Source organism: Equus quagga, chromosome 1, assembly GCF_021613505.1.
Source record: "Equus quagga isolate Etosha38 chromosome 1, UCLA_HA_Equagga_1.0, whole genome shotgun sequence".
NCBI classification, from domain to species: Eukaryota; Metazoa; Chordata; class Mammalia; order Perissodactyla; family Equidae; genus Equus; species Equus quagga.
Genome location: NC_060267.1, coordinates 31,932,360 through 31,952,267, shown reverse-complemented (window position 1 = coordinate 31,952,267; position 19,908 = coordinate 31,932,360). Strand labels below are relative to the sequence as shown.

At 33.8% G+C, this 19,908-nt stretch overlaps 1 protein-coding gene across 11 annotated transcripts in view; it reads left to right on the top strand.

Annotated features, from left to right (window-relative positions):
• CCDC91 (coiled-coil domain containing 91) overlaps positions 1 to 19,908 on the top strand; it is a 334,397-nt gene that overhangs the window by 260,342 nt on the left and 54,147 nt on the right. For all 11 annotated transcript variants that reach the window (XM_046640057.1, XM_046640067.1, XM_046640096.1 and 8 more), the window contains one exon: positions 16,019 to 16,132. In XM_046640057.1, coding sequence (XP_046496013.1) covers positions 16,019 to 16,132 — 114 coding nt within the window. The remainder of the gene's footprint in view (positions 1 to 16,018; positions 16,133 to 19,908) is intronic.

Below are 19,908 nucleotides of genomic sequence, written 5' to 3'. Positions count from 1 at the left end.
CCCTTCTTTTAAAAAAGAAATAGTATTTCTATTTTAGCCTAGCCCGCCAAATGGTTTCACAACACCAAAATAATTTTTCTCTATTGACTGAGTTAGTTTTGATTCATTAGTTTGTCTTAAAATTTTTATTTACAAAATTTTGATAGTAACCTACTTAATTATAGGTAAAATCTTAATTATGTTTTTAATTGTCAAAAGTATTGTATCTAGGGGCAAGCAAACAAGTACATCAGCTACCTTCTTATCTCTCAAAACCTTTTCCTCCTGTTCTATTTCCTGTTTCATTCAATGAGATAACTGTCTACCACGTTACCGAGTTCAGAGAACTGAAATTTCTCCTAGACTTTCTCTCATCTCCATTTTCATATCTTTTTAATCATTAAAGCTTTTCTCTTTTACCTGTTAAATAATCCTTAAATATATACGTTTCCTTCCTACCTGCTGCCATTGTCTTAGAGTTCTTATTGCTTACCTTGACCTCCTACATTGACTTCTTTGTCCCCTTTCAAAGTGGAATAAAAAATGAATGGCATTCTCCTACTTTAAATTCTTCAGTGCCTCCCTGTAGCCTATAGGATAACATTTAAGACACTTAGCATGAACTATAAGCCTTTGGCTAACCTGGTCCCTTCCTCTCCAGCTCATTTTTTGTCACTTTGCTTCTCATTTCATGCTTTCAGTGCCAGAGTGCTGGTACACATACTCACATGCCATGCTATATTACGATATTGGGCCTTTAGTCGTACTGTGCCTTCAGCCTGGGATGCCACTGCTTCCCTAACTTGCAAAACCCACCTGTATTTAATAATTTAGCTTTTTCTAATTGAGAAAACTTTCTTCACTTCTCAGATTAAATCAAGTGTTTTTTCTTCTTTGGTATTCAGTGTATAACTATACCTCTGCTCAACAACATTAAAAGGTTGTTTCTGGGACCGTCCCAGTGGCACAGCAGTTAAGTTCACACATTCTGCTTTGGCAGCCCAGGGTTCGCCAGTTTGGATCCTGGGTGCAGACCTACACACTGCTCATCAAGCCATGCTGCGGCAGGCATCCCACAATGGAAGTCAAGGAAGATGAAGTCAAGGAAGATGGGCACAGATGTTAGCTCAGGGCCAGTCTTCCTCAGCAAAAAGAGGAGGATTGGTGACAGATGGTAACTTAAGGCTAATCTTCCTTAAAAAAACAAAAAGGATGTTTCTTTGTCTTCTCCACTATATTATGTGCCTTGAAAGTAGGAGCTGAGTCTTGAATAAACCACAATAGATTATAAGATGATGCAGTATCAGCACTATTTTAAGGAGATATATTAATCTTTGAAAAATGGACTTGATTCCCAACACACATTTTGGCTCTTTTAGAGTTTTGGTTGCTTTTTAACGTAACATTTTACCAAAAGTAGTGTTACCAAAAATAGTACTTTAGATGTTATGATCCCTTTAAAAACAGTCTTCATCAGATTGTTGGGTACCAAACTGAAACAGTTCTTAATATTATTGTATTCAGTGAAATACTTAGAAAGTAATCTGAGAGAAACAAGGATAATTACTTTCAGCTCCAGCAAAGTGTTTACTTTGAACAACTGATATAGATCTGCTCTAAGGTGGTGAGTGGCTGCATGAGTCCAAGTAGAATTTTTAGGTCACAGTAAAGTAGTACACTCTCATTCACTGGCCACGTCGAAGCATCACGTTCAGTTCCATATACCAGTTTAAGAGAGACATTTCCAATTCAGAATAGGACTATCTTAGACACTTATTGGTGCCTCCTCAGCATCCGTTCGTCTCTTCCCAAAGTGATACTTTTATTTCTTAGCCATGTGGTTTAGGTGAGATTTAACCTACTTTCTCATCTAGGCATAAGCCCTTGTTTACTTAGGCTAAGAATTATATCCCATCCACATGTTAGCAGGCTCCAAGAATTCACACATATTCTGAGTCAAGCTTCTAAGACTCCATTTTGGGACTTGGATCCTCAGGTATATAAACACTCTCATTCACAGGAAGAAAATGAGAAAATCCTTGGAACTGTTAGTAACCATCTTGGGACCATATGTGTAGAGCTTTTGTGAAAATGGAGCCAGCACTAAAGGCAGAGCTAAGAACTGGAGAGGGAGAAATTTGCCTCCTGATCACACATTGCTTGAACACTAAGTAAAGCCTACTCTTAGTTTTTTTATGTTCTTTCATGTGAGGCTGTAAATTCTTTTTTTTTAAGTCAGTTTGTGCTGAATTTTCTGTGCCCTGTGATCAAAAGAATCTTAACTGATAGCCAAATAAATGTGCTAAGAAGTAAGTAGGGTTAGATTTGAGTCCTAGCTTGTGATTCATGTAACCTTGACCAAGTTTTAAAAGATGTGTGAGGCTCCATTTCCAGATCTATAAAGTGAGATTAATAATATCTGCTTTACAGAGTTGTTGTGAGGCCCTTGGAAAGTTGTTTAAAAAAAGAATGAAAACTGAGATAGATTTGTACAACAGTTTTTAGAGACTATAAAATATCATGTAAATATTAGGTGGTATTGTGGTTAAGCCAATGACAGAGCAGGAAACCTTGTCACATACTATTGAAGGAATTGGAATATTTAGCTCAGAGAAGAGGAGAATAAAGATATGGCAACATTCTTCACATTTTTGAAGGCTGCTGTAAAAGGATATTTTTTTCTATTTAGCTGAAGAGGAACAGATTAGAAAAAGCAGGTGAAAATTTTTAGCTCAGTACAATATAAAACTATCAAGTCATGAGTTTTCTAGCAAAAAGTGTATAATTTTTATCCAAGATTGTGAAAAATGGGTTGGGTACGAGACTGAAGAATGTATGTATTGAGAATATAATTTCTGCTGTCATTTTTTGCTAAGGATCTGTTCTTTTTGCTCTGTTTCTATTTCTGTGTCTTTATATGTACATGGCAATTTCCATCTCCGCAGATTTACACCCAATTACTAATGTTCAGAAAATCTGTGATTCTTATAATTTAATTGTTGAAAATTCTCTTTCAGAAATAATACTGTAAAATCTCTTTAAAACACATTTAAAATGTTTACTTTGCCACTTTTTAAACATATAGCATTAGTTAAGTAGCTTGACTACTTTAAATCTCAGGATATTCCTGTCTCAAAATGTTTCTGAGGATTAAATGAAAATGTGCATAACTATTTTCTGAACTTTAAACACCAAATATCATTGCTTTTATATTTTTATTTTACTGCTTTTAATATTGTATTTTGCTTAACTCTGCTGTATCTTTCACACAGATCTCTGTTAGGTCACAGAATATTTCATTGTAACTACCATTAATGAGTTTATAACCCAGCATAAATTCATTTAACTTATTAGCGTAGTGCCTGGCACATAGTATGTGTTGTTGTTGCTGAGATGGCCAATGTTGTGTTAATCCTATTATTATTACTATTATTATCATTACCACTATCTCAATCACCTTTGTAGTTTTAACACCCAGCATAGTGCCATGCATAATAAACCATGAGTGAATGAATGGTTACTGTGATTACCTAAGGCTATACTTTCCAAACTGCATCCAGGTGCCCTGGGATGCTGTAATGAACTCATAAGGGTGCTACAGGGTATTTTAAATGTTAGAGGGCAACACAGTGATACTTAAGATCTCTGGGAAACCAGGTAAAGTACTAGCTTGTCAATACTAATTTGTCTTACATTCTTTTCTGTTATATCTTAGTGGAGTTGCGTCTAGGGGTTGCTGTGATAAAAAGCAAGTACCATGCAAGTAACAATGTGGAATAGGAAATGAGAGTGTTACTGTTCGATCTTATGCCAAGTTTTAAGAAGTTGTGCAAGTCCTAGTGTGTACAAAATTCTCATGAAGAAGTAACTGTGGTTAAGGATGAAAGAAAAGTATTTTTCTTTCAATTTTTCTGTATTATCAAATGGCTGCTAAGTTATGACCCAACTAATTAATAAATAGAACAATTAGGTATTTCTTTTGACCCAGAGAGCACCATGAAGAAAATTACTGAGGCAACAGGAAAACCGTTAACTGAAAGTTTGGGAAGCTTTAATTTAGTGTATACCCACCATATCAGGTACTGTGGGGGGACACGAGAAATGTAAGATATAGTTGCTACCCTTACATAGACTTTCTTCGAATTGGGGAAAGAAATTCACTCATTCACTGAAGATGAATTACGCTTCTACACGCTGTACCAGATACTATCCTAAGGTTCTAGTCATAAAGAATATGAATTGTAGGGGCCATCCCCATGGCCTAGTGGTTAAAGTTCGCATGCTCCGCTTTGGCGACGCAGGGTTTCGCCAGTCTGGATCCTGGGCGCGGACATGGCACCGCTCGTTAAGCCATGCTTAGGCGGCATCCCACATGCCACAACTAGAAGGACCCACAACTAAAAATATACAACTATGTACCGGGGGGCTTTGAGGAGAAAAAGGAAAAATAAAATCTTTAAAAAAAAAACAAAGAATATGAACTATAGTAAATATAGTCCCTGATTTCAAAGAGATCTCAAGTTTATAAGATAGATAAGTAAAGCAGTATTCCAATAATACAATAAGTAATGAGTTATAGAGTGCTTTGAGAGAGAAAATATAGGGGTTCTTTGAGCACGTACAAGAGGTACTCGATCCACCCACAGTACGAGGGGGTGTGGAAGACCTCGAGCATTTTGGGGAAGGCTCCCTAGAGTTGGTGATGGTACTTAAACTGAATCATGCAAGAGGAGAGGAATAGGTTTGGTTATCAGAGGAGAAGGATAAGGGGAAATTATTCCAAGCTGAGAGAGCGTAAAATGTCCAGGGCACTGCAAGTTGAATACTTAACTATTTGCATGGCAGAACAGTACTTTCTACAGAGATTACAAACATGAATGAGACTTTGCCATTGTCTTCAAGGATCTTAAAATAAACTAGGGAATATCTCAAATCCATAAATTGCTCTAACGTGAGGCAGAATGAGAGATGACAGAGCACATCTGGTTGAGTCATTTGAAAACGCAAAGAGAGGAATAAGCGTAGTGGGAGGTGGATATCAATTTGGTAGAAGTTGAAAATGTTTCTTGGGAAAGTAGTATAAAACAAAGATGTAATTGATATGCTTCAGCAGATTATGAGAACCTTGACATTAAATAGTCAAGTTCACATTAAATATTATCAGAAATTGAATGCCACTGAAGACTTCATTGGCACAAGAGTGACAAGGGCTAACTATGCTTTATGGAAGATTAACATGGCAGCCTTAAATGTGATTCATTGAAGCAGGGGAGAGTCTGAGGTTAAGAATACTCTCTAGAATTTTCTAGAATACTTCGCATGCAAAAAGAGGGCAGCCTAGCCCAAGTGATGGCAGTTAAAATGGTGAAGAAAAGACAGATATTTTGGAGGAAAGAAGACTGAATCTGTTGACTGGAAATAGGTTATGAAATCAAACATATCTCTAAGGCTTGAAATTTTAGTGACTGAAAAGTTTATTCTAAGTATAATTTAGTAACCCTGTATCTAGGGCAAGCAACAAAAAATTAACCATTTTTAGTGTAATCCTGTTCTGAATAGCAATGAGTAAACAAAAGAAATATATTTTACCAAACTAGCAAGATTTAAGTGCTTCATAATTCCTTAGTTATATCATTTATTGCTAATAACTTTACTTTCAAGTAACAAGTGATCGTTCTATTTAATGTCATATTTATGGGAGCAGAATATTTAAGTATTTTGATTTTTCTCTATTTTGTCAGCTTTATATTTTATACATTTATCTAATCCAGGTGTGGTTGAGAACCATTATATGTCACAAATATATTAATATCTGTGTTTCACAAATTTCAATATTATTTGTTTTACCACACTACTACAGATTTTTACTGAATCTTTTGTGCAATGATAGCATTATTATTCCTGTCCACAAAAAAGTATCATGTGAGAGGAGAAAAAAAATATGTTGAATGATAAAATGAATAAATGTTTCAGATTCTATAGAATTTAAAGATTAATAGTATTTTATAGAATTGATTTAAAGGGAAAAAAATCTTTAATTTCTAAATCTCTTGTGTGAGTGAGGAAGAAGACAAGAGACTTTGAGAAAAACAACCAGATAAAGTTTTAAAAGAACCAAAGATAATTTCTAGAAATGAAATAGATGATATTAGATATGAATTTAAAACTTAATGAGTGGAACTTCTTATTTCAGCCCTCACAACATAGCTTGTTTGGGACTAACCCTTTTACTAAAAAACAAGTATAAAAGCAGTACAAAGTATATAAATCAGCTTTCTGAAGACATTGCAGAGCAACTAATACACATGGGATTGGAGGAGCTACAATGCTTGAGAAAATAGAAATATTCAAGGTGAACTTTAGAATCAGGCTTTAAAAAGCGTTTTCTATTTGGCAGCGTGTGGGATCAAAGCCCAAGCAGAAAACATCAGTCTTACAGAATTGATGAGGCAGAAGGCAGAGTTTAGGCCTGCCAAAGGGCAGATTTTCAGAACAACAAAATCCTCAGAACAATAAAAACTTGTGTTCAGATCCCCCCCTCCCAAGTCATTGGCCAAATCCTAAGTTCCATTTGCCAAGGGAAGACTCTTAAAATCCAACGACAAAAGAACATCTGGGAGGCTAAAGAGCTGACCAGACACTTTGAAGAAGGAAAAGTTGGGGATTAACTTCTGTCAAGATAGAAGGGCTTTGGTAAATCAAGGGCTTTTGTTTGAGGTCCCCAAAAGGCTTTAATTTTTTAGATAAAGGCCACAACCTAGGAATGAGGGCACTATACAAAAGAACATGTAAAACTGGCCAACAAGCATGTGAAAAAGTGTTCAATAGTATTATTCTTCCTGGAAATGTGAATTAAGAGCACAGTAAGATACTAGTATCCCCCTGCTCTGGGTATGGAGATGATTAAAGGAACTGAGAGTACTAAGTGCTGACAGTGATGATTTGGAGCAACTGGATCTTTCACTCATTCTTGGTGGACAAATAAATTTGTCTACCCATTTTTTAGAGATGTGTGGCAGTAACTGTTAATAAGCTCAACACATATATATTCTGATACCCACTATTTCCACAATTATGTATACACTCAACAGAAATTAGAACATATGTCCACTAAAAGATGTGTAAAGGAATGAAAAAAGGTGCTTTACTTATAATAACCCCAAATGGCAACATTCCAAATATCCATTAGTGGTAGAAGGGATGGATAAATTGTGGTGTATTCATACAATGGAGCACTACCCAAAATAAAAAGGACAAAATAATGATACACTCTACAGTGTGGATGAATCTCAAAAATATTATGTTGAACAAAAGCTAGCCACAAAAGCATAAATTCTGTGTGATTCCACTTTTGTGACCTTTAAGAACCAACAAAAATAATCGATGATGATAAAAATTACAATAATGGTTATCTGTGATGGGGAGAAGCATGAGAGAACTTTCTGCAGCATATAAATGTTATTTTTCTTGATCTGGGTAGTGAGTAAATGGGGGTATATCTATCTAAAAGTCCAGTGAGTCTTACACTTAAGGTTTGTGCATTTCACTATGTATAAGTATTCTTTTTTAAAAAATGCTAAGCACAAGGAAAAAATAATGCAGTCATTATTAAAATAGCTATTTACTTTAAAAATGGTGAGTAGAGTCTAAAAGAGTACTTCAGAGGAAAATTATAGTCTTAAAAAGTTATGCTGGAAAATAAAAAAGACTGGAAAATAATAGGCCAACACTTTTAATTTATTAAGTAAGTTAGAAAACAGAATAGTCCAAATAAAATAAAAAGAAAGAAATAATAAAGATTATAACAGAAATTCATGACATAAATTGGAAAGTTTCAAAATACTATACTGTCATTATTTAAAAGACGTAAATTCACAAATCTTTGACAAGATTGATGAAGAAAGAGGGATGTTATTAATAAACATTATCAGGGGAATGAATAAAGTCACCTAACATAGATGCTATACAGGTTTTAAAGATGATACAAGCAATATCAAAAACTTAATACCGATCAGTTATAAATCTTAGATGAAATGAAAAATTACTGAGAAAAATATAAATCCCAGAACTGATGCAAGAAGTAGAAATGCTGAATAATTTCATAGCTATAGAAGAAACTGAATAGTTCAAAAATATTCATATATCTCTTAAAAATGACATAGATATTCCCCTGTCCAGTAGGTGGAACTTAGTTCACCTCCCCTTGAGTGTTGGCTGGAATTTGGTTTTTTTTTTTTTTTTTTTTAAGATTTTATTTTTTCCTTTTTTTCTCCCCAAAGCCCCCCAGTACATAGTTGTGTATTCTTCGTTGTGGGTTCTTCTAGTTGTGGCATGTGGGACGCTGCCTCAGCGTGGTCTGATGAGCAGTGCCATGTCCGCGCCCAGGATTCGAACTAGCGAAACACTGGGCCGCCTGCAGCGGAGCGCGCGAACTTAACCACTCGGCCACAGGGCCAGCCCCAGCTGGAATTTGTTTTTAATGAATAGATTGTAGAAAGGGAAAAAATAGTAACTTTAGAGAGACCTGGCAGATAACCACTTTAACCTAATGATCAAGGGTAATAAAGCCAGTGATAAATTATGTTTAATGCCATGTCTTCCTGATATAATATAATGAGAAGCATGTTTCATCTCTATGGTATTCTTCTCCAAAATCTAAAACCCTAGTCTAATCATGAGACAAAAGAGACAGATCCAGATTTCTTCAAAATACCTGAAAAGTGCTCTTCAAAAGTGTAAATGTTATATTAAGGAAGAACTAAGAAACTCTCAGTGCAAAACTGGTGAAGTACAAATAAAATCTGTAATCTATTTAATATTATTATACGATCTTAATTTCTTAGCTTGATAAATGTACCATAATTATGTAAGATGTTAATACTAGGGGAAGCTAGATTACACGTATATGAGAACTCTTGTACTATCCTCACATGCTTTCTGTAAACTAAAATTATTTCAAAATAAAAAGTTTAACATTTTTTTCCTAGCACATATCTAGCTAAAAAGAACAGATAGAATACTCATTTTTATCTACTCCCTTCTAAAACCCCACTGAAATAAAACTCTACTGAAATGGGACTCTAAGCTAGAAATTGAGGCAACTGAGAAGAGTAATATATGTTGTAGAAACTCCACAGGGCTTACTAGTTGGTGGCACCAGATACCTCTGGAAGTAGGAAAGAAAACGAAGCTTCAAAAGAAGGAAAGTTTGAAAGTCTGTTTCATAAGTAGTTAGATCCCCACTCATTTTTTTTTCCAATGCTGGCAGAAAACTGGGCTTAGTTCCTTGGCAAAAAGTAAAACACAGGGTCTCTGACCAGGGATCACCCAGGGCTTGAAGGTATAGGTGCTACAGTAAAATGGGGTTGGGAGGAGGGCAAGGTGAAAAGTTTTGTGCTGCTTATTGAGAACCTTAGCCATTTTCCCCATCCCAGCTCTCAGAATGCTGAGAACCAGACAGGAAATTGGAAGACTCTTTGCTAAGGAATCTAGACAGCCCAAGATAAAAGACCTAACTATATTGGTATCAGAAATTGCCCCAAGGAAACAACCCAGCCGGTTTACTCTGCTATTAACATCACAGTCCATAAACCACAACTGCAAGCAGAGAGATGTTACTCAGCATTTTAGTGCTCTTCTCTTTAAACATGAGCAAATAGTCAAGTATGAACAGATAATTTATGAAAAGCAGAGAATAAAACAGAGATTCTGTGGAGATACGAAAAGTTAAAAAAACTATCATTAATTTTCTCAGAGATAAGATTTTGCATGTATGAAACAGAGAATACAATTTTTTGTCAAAGAAAAAGATTAGAAATTTAAAATATAGTAGAAAGTTAAAAAACAAAAACAAGAGCCAGAAGATGAAGTTGTAGAAGTCTTCTAGAGAAAAGAAAAGAAATGGAAAATAGGAATGAAAAGACCAGAATATTAGGCAATCAGTTCAGGAGGTTAAATAAAAAGCAGAAAATAGAATGCAGCAAATAATATAATTATTATTATTAAAAGGAATCTCCTAGAATTGAAGGATATGAGTTTCTAGATTGTAAGACATGAGTTTCTAGATAGGCATATAACTAGGTTTGTCATGAAATTTTTGAGAAATAGGGATAAAGAAAATGCATGAAAGTTCTTATAGAGGGAAAAAATTATGCAAATATGAGGAATCAGAATGTAATCAGGCTTCTCAACAACCTTTGAAACTGCAGAAATTTCCAAGCTAGAAATCCACACCTTGCCAAACTAAATTGTGAGGGAAGAATAAAGACATTTTTCAAACAAAGGAGATACCAAAACTTTTACTTCCTATGTGCCTTTTCTCAGGAATCTGCTGGAGGAGGTTCTCTATCATAACAAAGGAGTACAAAAAGATGTATGCAACCTCATATTCATTGCAGCATTATTTACGATAGCCTAGATAGGGAAACAACTAAGTGTCCCTAGGTGGATGAATGGATAAAGAAGATGTGGGGGGGTGTGTGTGGGTGTGTGTGTGTGTGTGTGTCTATGTCTATGTATATTTACAATGGAATACTACTCAGCCATAAAAAAGAATGAAATCTTTCTATTTGCAACAACATAGATGGACCTTGAGGGTATTATGCCAAATGAAATAAATCAGACAAATACTGATTGTCTTGGGGAAGTGGGCAAAATGGGTGAAGGGGATTAATTATATGGTGATGGATAGTAATTAGACTTTTGGTGGTGATAACTTTGTAGTTTATACAGATGTCGAATTATAATGTACTCTTGGAACTTGTATAGTGTTATATACCAGTTTTACCTCAAAACAAAGCAAAGAAAAGGAGTAAACCAAGAAAGAAGAATCCACTGGTGTTTAGAAAGCTGGAGATACAATTTAAGAGAGATGTAGTGAATGCCCAGAAATATCCCTGAGGGAGATACCAGAATAGAGAGCTGTGTAACAGACCTGGAGAGCAACCAATCCAGTTTGAAGATATGTCCAGGAGATAATGTCTCCAAGAAGATAAACATAATAGAATGCCTGATATCTTGGAACATTTGTTGTTTGTGCTGATTCCAACTCCTAGCAGTGCTGTATACAGCAGAGTGGAACCCTGCCCGGTCTTGTTGTACCATCCTCTCACCTTCCAGTGCTGTATCAGACAATGCTCTGCTGCTGTTCATAGCGTTTTCTTGAGGGACCAGGTCCTTCTTCCTAGTCTGTCTTAGTCTGGAAGCTCTGCTGAAACCTGTCCACCATGGGTGACCCTGCTGACGTTTGAAAGACTGATGACATAGCTTTCAGCATCACGGCAATATGCAGCCACCACAGTATAACAACCAATAGATGGGTGGTATAGTTAGTTGACCTGGAAATGAATCTGGTGAGAGTGCTGAATCTTAACCACTAAGCACCAGGGCTGGTTATCTTTGAACGTATTGAGAAGATGTTTAGACAATTAGACAAGAATTTGGAAATCAGTTTATAATACATATTTGCTCAGGCCAATATAACTTGGCTGCATTAACATTGTATCATTTCTGAGCCCATATTTTAAGAGACCTTACGTGCTTTCACTTTCTTTTGCAACTCTGTCCAGCTGCCATATGAAACATCCTGAGCTAGTCTGTTGAAGAATGGGACACCACAGGAAGGAGAAACAAGGCGTCCTACCTGGGGCCATTCTAGTAGTAACAGCCACTTCAGCCCCAGCAGTTGATTGCAAATACCTGCGAAGAGCCCAGTCAAGGCCTTAAGACCTATCCAGTTGAGCTCAGCTCACATTGCCAACTTGCAGAATCATGACCTAAAACAGGAATTGACTGTTTCTGTAAAGGGCCAAATAATAAATATTTTAGGCTTTATGGGCCAAGAGGCTTAATTGAGAATATTATGTAGGTGCTTACATAACAAGAGAAAAACAAATCTTCACAAATTTTTTATTGATGAAATTCAAAGTATAGTAATAAGAATAATTTTTTATAATGTAGATCTACTGATGAGAAGAACAGAATTCTATCTGGAAAGTATAACATTTTGCTTAATTGTGGTTCAAAGTTAGGTATCCCTGTCATCAAAAATGTTAGCAAATACTCATTTATTAATGCTGATATGTAATGAGATTCTACGTCTTTCATCTTCAAAAATGTCTTTCACAAAGATAGCTACTGCCAAATCTTGATAGCAGTCAATGAGCATATGATTTTAATTGATCATATTCATTACTTGAGAACCATTTATAGAATTAGATGCTTCTATTAATATTTTCCATTTAGCATGTCATTACAGTGCAGATTAATTACTTCCAATTGAAGGTTAGAGAAAGGTTCTCAATTGAACAGTAAATGGATTTTGAAATATGAAAGTTTCATTTGTACTTGCATCAGCATCTGAAAAGCACTGATGGAACTGTGCTTTGAACTCATAAATTTGTATAGGAATGCAAGTCTCACTTCTTTTTTTTAACTGTTGATGCACGGGAAGTATATAAAGCAGCCTGACTTATGATTCAAACACTCATTTTCTAAGGTGTATTTTCACTACCATGTGCAACTTTTTAAATATTACGTGACTAGATAACATGCATACTTTGTGTATAGAAACAAAAAATAAGTAAAGCACACAGTTGCCCCAGAAAATTTTTGATAGTATGGTTTACAGCCCACAGACCAGAATTGAGTTGATTGAAATTCATGTAAATAATTTGACTGTGTTTGCAATCCTTAACTAAATCGCAGTGATAAACAAAAAACCACATATCACTTATTAATTTATGATCTTGTGATTACTGAAATGTATGACAGATTTAATGGATGCTAAAGTATAACTATACTTTTAAGCAATAAGGAGAAATCAAAAAGTCTTGTACAAAATGTCACATAAGCTTTTAATTCTAAATGACATTCATCATGGCCTATTTAATTGTAACAATGTAGAAACTGACTCCAGTCATTCATTTTTTTGAAAATTAGTATGTAGAACTCTTTCTTCCACATTTAGAAACTAGTTATATAATCATTTGCTTATTACTTCTTACATATATTTTAGATAAAAATATTTAAGATATGATAAAAATGTAACTGATATATTTTAACAATCTATAATATATATGAAAATGGATGTTTTCCTCCAAACTGTTTATCTTAGAGCAGTAGTTCTCAACTGGAGGCAATCTAATGCATAGATGCCATGTATGCCACTTATCACAGGACATCCCACCTTCCCACCCTCCCAACTCCCGCCAGCAAAGAATTGTCAGTAGTGCTGAGGTTGAGAAACCCTGCCTTAAGAATATACCATGTTCCAATGGTGTGGCCATTACTAAAATGTTCTGGAAAATACTCTTCCAGAATTTCCTATTTGAATATACTTATTGGTGCAAATCTTCATTCCTTGTGAGGTATATTTTATTTTAGACTAATTCTCGTGACTCACAGGGACAATAAGGTTTACTCATGGAATTCAACAAAACATGAAGGCGGATATTCACAGGCACATGCGTACACACATGCACACAAAATTTATCATTTCCAGCTAGTTCAGAATTTGGTTAGAAAATGGCTTAAACTTTAACTTTTATATCATAGTCAAAGGAATTTGTTTATTGACGAGTAGTTTTTAAGGATGGGTTTCACAACCTTGACTGTCACCTAACTCCCAACTGAGGAGGAGAGAATCAAGGGAAACTTTCTGTGTAAATGGCTCTCTATCAGCTCAAATATTAGGAAAGGAGGATCCTCGAAAATGTGGACTGAGCAGATAATGTAAACTCGCAGCCCGTGAGAAAATGTCAACTGAAGAGCATATTAGCTAACTCTTCATGTTTTTTCTGGATGTATCCCTTTTATTTAAATGGATGCTTTTGTTTTCAACCAAACAGGTCTGGTCAGATTTACTGATATTACCCTTGCTAGGTAGAAATTCTGGTTAATATTTAGTATGGCAAGAATTTATGTTTTACATTCAAATAATCCAAGTCCACAGTTCTTAGCGGCAGTTCTAAAATTCCAAAAACCCTGAAAACTAGGGATTTTTCAACTCTACTATTGGCAAAACATGACCTGAACTGATGTGAAGGTATTTATACTTTTAATTTACCCACGTAGTGTGATTATTCATACTCTTCACTGTAGTAATATATGCTTAGTAATATATGCAATATTTTTTTCCTTTCTAAAATCTGAGAATTTTCAGATTCCAAATTAGTTAAGTGTGAAACCAATAGGAATTGTAATAGTAGATGGTTTTATTTTAAATAATCTTATTTGTCTTCATTTTTTTCTTTTAAAAAATACTGTAGTTTTTCAACTTTAATCTTTTCAAGTAATTGTGGAAACAACTTAGTACTCTATTAAATATTTTATCAATGGAACTAAAGCTTATTGTACTCAGTGATTGAAAATAGGAACAATTTTCAAAATCTTCATTGTAGGGATTTTCAGATTTGTGACTTAACATTTTCTATTAGGAAGAGAATCCAAAAAATCATGAGTAGACCAATATTACAGTGGGAAGAGGACATGATCAAGTGAATGATGACATAATATGTACATTACTAATATTTCTATGAAAAATGCTATCACATAATAATCTTTTAAAGATGTGGAATGAAATTAAATGTCATTCTCCCTCAAATAAGCAAAGATTTTAGAAACTGATGAAACTAAATATAATGCAAGAAAACAGCCGTTTTCATGGGCTACTTATGGGAAAAAATTTGTACAAAATGTCAAAAGCTATAATAGAACTCAAAAATTATATCCTTTGGCCAAAATGATTTTACTTCTCGAATTGATCCTAAGGAAATATCTAACATGCACCACAAAGATATATTTATGGATGCTCCTTACTGCTTTATGTTATTAAAAACAACCAAAATATTCATGAATTAGGATTGGTAAAATAAATTGTTATACATCCCCGTAATGGAATAGAAATCATATTATGAAAGAATATATAATGGCTTTAAAATATTCAAAATAAATTTTAAGTGGAAAATGTCAGAGTTAGAAAATAGTATGTACAGTTTGAGGCCCATCCTCTTTATACCCAAGTGTGTATATGTGTGCGTATTATGTTCATATTTTTCTGTGTTTTCAAATTTTCTACAGTAAATATATTTAGAATAGGAATTTCTTAACATTATTTCATATATTCTGGGTTATATGTACGTATCTAAAATTAATTGGGAAAAACTAAAGAAAAACATGTAAACTACAAAGTGAAGAATCCTTAAGAATAACACAATGAAGAAAATACGTTTGAGAAATTTTAAGACGTTTCCTAATTTATTGCCTGTCCAAAAAAAGGATGGTAGCTATATAGATAAATGGAAGTTAAAGAAGTTTGTTTTGTGGCATTCATCCAATCCATGAAATGGTATTTTAGCAGAAAATATTGCTAATTTTTAGGAAATATTACATTGCTTTTTCAGAATTTTAGTCTTCTTTCTCCTTACCTGAAATTCTGACATCTCTTAGGTACCTGATTACTATTTCAGTAAAATGAGGAGTACCACTTTTCTCCCTAGATTTCTCATTTCAAATATTAGCACACAGGGTGGAATTTTTACTTGTTATTCATGGTGTCCAGCTCTCAACATCTTAACCTGGCAGGAGGACCAAACTAGCTGTAAATCTTACCACCCAGACCACACTTGATTATTGTATGATGGGAAAATTAAACGTGAATAAAACAGCTAGAGCATTAGGGTGTTCTTGGAAGAATAAACACAAGTTGGAAGTCTTATGTGGATAGTGCAAAGTACAGGAAGGCAGTCAATCATGTAAACATCAAATGAAAGGTTGGTAAGGAAGCCATTGAAGTCTGTCAGGCGCTCCCTGCAATAAATGGCTTATTCCACTTCGTTTCCCTCTCACTCATTTTAGAAAAGTGAATTCTGTGGAATCTCTAACAGATCTCAAAAGATTTTGTAATTTCTTATTCCTGTTTAAAGATACACTTTGAACAGAATGAGCTCAATCCATGGAAGAGGATTTTTAGTTTATATAAAATGGACACAAACATGTCATATGCATCCCTCCCTGATCTTTTTCCCCCTCCCACAAACAGGAAACTGTTAAGGCAGCAATAATGGAAGAGCAGAAGCGAAGTGAAAAGGCTATGGAAGAGGCAGTGAAAAGAACAAGAGATGAATTGATAGAGTATGTCAAAGAACAGAAAAGGGTAAGTATCTCCTGAAGGATTTTAATTTGTGCTTCCATAAACTGAAGCATTGGTTTCCATATGATAACATGAAGTTTAAAAAAATTTTAAATCTCCTTTGTCATCTAATTTAGGAATCTCCATCTAAGATTATTTTTCTCATTAGTTATATATTCTAATAGTTATCTCTGTAAACAAATCCCATCTGTCAACAAAAAAGCAACACTGAGTAATTTCTGGCTAGATGGCTAGAAATGACCTATAGTATTTCCAATTTAACTTGACACTTATGAAAAAAGTAGATAGTTCTAGATTTTTAGGGTTTTTGCCATAAGTTTGTTAATTTCTTGTACTATTTGTTGAAATCTGCATGCACCCGTTAGGCCTTCTGACTGTGTTAACACCACTGTGGTTCTAATAGACTTCACTAAGGCTCTTCTGCCGTAGTTCCATTTCAGAAACATAATTCAGAATATACTTGTCAGAATTCAGAAGGCATATTGATGCTTTACAAAACAAATGTCATTCAGTACAATGTGATTTTATTAATGTGTGAGTCTGAGCTGTGGTCAAAAATAACAGGTCAAACTTAATTTTTAGTATTTTGAACAAATCTTTAGTAATATGCAAGATGAGAAACACGTAAGATGAGATGTTTAATGTAATCTCTGTAATAAACATATTATATTTCAAATTATATAAATTTTCTCACAATGTTTTATGTTTTATTTATATGTTTATTATCTATTATATAAATAGTATGTTTAAGGGTTATATAGTACATAATATATAATATTAAGTATAATGTATAATATAAAATATATTATGTAACATTTATCATGTGTGTTATATAATATAACAAAAATATAAATAAAACATAGTGTGTATGAGGAAATTTGACACATAAGATCTAAACTTACTTGGCAATCAAAATGCCAAAATAAATAGAAAATATAAGATGATCCTTCAGTTGGCAATTTCTTAGAAGACTAGGAGTGTATTAAAGCTCCTGACACCACTTTAGTCCCACACTCTTAATTTGAAGTCAAACTTGTTATGACACAAAGAAAATTCTCACCCCTCAATAACTACCATTAGGTTTCAACAAAGGAGAGTTTGTCAGCAGAGTAAGAAATTCCTAGGTAGGCTTTCCAGATAAATTAACCATTCACAGAAGCATTTTGTGTAGGATTGAATCTTTATGCATGTTATCTCAAGGTGTTTTTAAAAGCAGTTTCCCCCAAATTCCTGATAGGTGCCTAATCTTCTGAAGAGAAAATTCTGAGCCAAAAATAGTGAATTGGCTTTCAGGAAGTGATGTATTCTCAGAAAACTCCTATTTACGTATGTATCCTCGAAGAGTTTATTTTAAATCATCTGATTCGAAAGTCGTCAGGCAGCAAAGGAGTTATAGATACTTTCAGCATACATACAGGAATTGCAACAGTGAAAGAACATACACTTGAAATAAATTCAAGATGTCTTGTGGGTATATCCTTTTTTATCATGTTTTCTTATTAACATATGACCAATCCTTATTTGAGCTCTAAATCTGGACGAGATTATATAACAAAGTAAACCCATTCATAAGATTAGTTTAGATTAATATTTCTTTGATCAAAATGAAAGATTTTTCTTAAAAGACTTTAAATCTCATATAACTTTCCTATCAAAAGGAGTCATGTGGCCGCCATAGAAATGTTTAAAATGAGAGCAAGAAATACCTTTATAGGAGTTATCTGGTCCCTGTGTGAGGTAAATTAAGAGAACTGACAGTGAACTCTGCCATTTAATCTGTGTTCTTGCAAATCATATTAAAGGATTAGTATTCATTTGTGTTAGGTAAACCAGTTATCACAGGTAGAAATGTTCATTAAACAACAACAAAATCATGACGTTAGATTCTGTTTGTACCAAAGTTCCACTTCTTTATGCTTGTTCCTTTATATGTTAAGGAGAATAAATTTAATGCCTACCTTACAGAATTGTTATGAGTTAATACATGTAATAAAATAGAACAACTAAAGTAAGGACTCAATAAATATGATTATTGTCATTTTCACCACATTATTAAAAAAAACAAAAATTTCTAGTAGCATTAGTTTTCACTAATCAAAAACGTGCTTTTCGGATTAACGTTTGGCAGTGTATTTCCTCTCAAGTTTACAGTGTGATTCTAAAAGTTTATTCCACTCTTGTTACTAGATTCACAGAAGATTAAAACTGATTTAGTCAGTATTCTGGTTGGAAGTTTATTACTTCCACTTTGGGATTTGGGAGGTTTTTAAATAACACATATTGTGGAATACTTTTAACATTTGAATGTTTCCATCTCTCCAAACAGAAAAGACATAAAAAAGGAAAGTGAATAAAATATCTGAAATGAAAGCACCAGCTAATTACCTGACCTCTTTTTTATATAACTTTTTAAAAATTAAGATTCTCTATACACTTCTTCTTTCCAAAAATGGATTTCAGTGTTTCAAGTTAATTTTTATGAATATCTTTGGGCTTGGAAAATTTTCACAAAAAATAAGACATCTCATAGCTTATAAAATAATATTTAGAAGAAACAAGAGTTTTTTAGAAAATTCACAATCTTCTTGTCTATTTCCAAAAGACTAAATTAGGGCAACTCATCTCTGCTTCTTCCTTTGTAAGATGAATTTCTATTTGCATCAGAGAAGAACACTTTTCCAGAACAAAAATTTTCCTTTCTCCTCTCCAGCTCTTTTTAACTAGAGAGTCAACTTGAGATTTTCAACATTAGACACCTCAAAAGCCCTATAGACCTTGGTTCCAACTGGGCTTACATTCCAGTCTGTGAAGTAATCTTCCCCTCTTGAAGTTTTCAAAAATCTTTGAAGGGAGAAGTCTAATGTTGTGTTAGTTCCTGTCTTTATATGTCTTTTGTCCTAAACTACCTTTCCTTTGACATCATTTTACCGTTAACAAATTCACTAAAAGACTGAAATGAAGACTGTTTTTTTCCTTGTGTCTTTTCTTTCAGTCTTTTACTTTTAAAAGACAGAGAAACACAGAATGAAACATTCAAACACTTAACTTTTCAAATAACTTACATCTTGTCCTATAATATAAAATGCAGTGGAATCACCGTAGAGGATAACATTGCTTTTTCTGTGTATCTGCAATCAACCAGTTTTTAATCAGTTATCTAATCCTTTTGAGTATTACAATTATACTCAGAATTAGAATTATACTAAAATTGAAATTTGAATTATACCGAGGAAATCTTTTACTTTTAAGTGCCATTTACCAGGGTTTTTTGGGTATCAGATCATTAGGGATATCACCAAACTTTATAAATACTCGCTATTCATGTGGTCTAAACGTCTTGGACAGGACAAAGGGGCTTCCTATACATGTGCTAATTAAGTGAATTATAATTTTCACTGAAACTGCATCCTATATTACTTACTATGTTGGATACATAGTACTTATACTGTTAGTCTGAGTCATAATAATAACCAAAAATTAGTATTTAATCAAAATATCCAAACAAGGAGAGTTTTTTCAGTGATCAACCAGAAAAATAGTTCAAATTAATAATGAGTCTGTTTCAGTGATAAGAATACCTTTTTTATAAGTATTCTAAATGATAGTTTTTAAAAAATACTCCTCTGTAAAATCTATCTTGTTAAGCCCAGGAAAAAATTATGATATGGAATTCAGAAATTTAGTATGGAATTAAAAAGATAATGTTTTGCAGCCTCAGCTCTCATAGATTTTCTGTATTAGTTGATAGAAATTGTCTAATTTTTTGATGAATTTAGAAA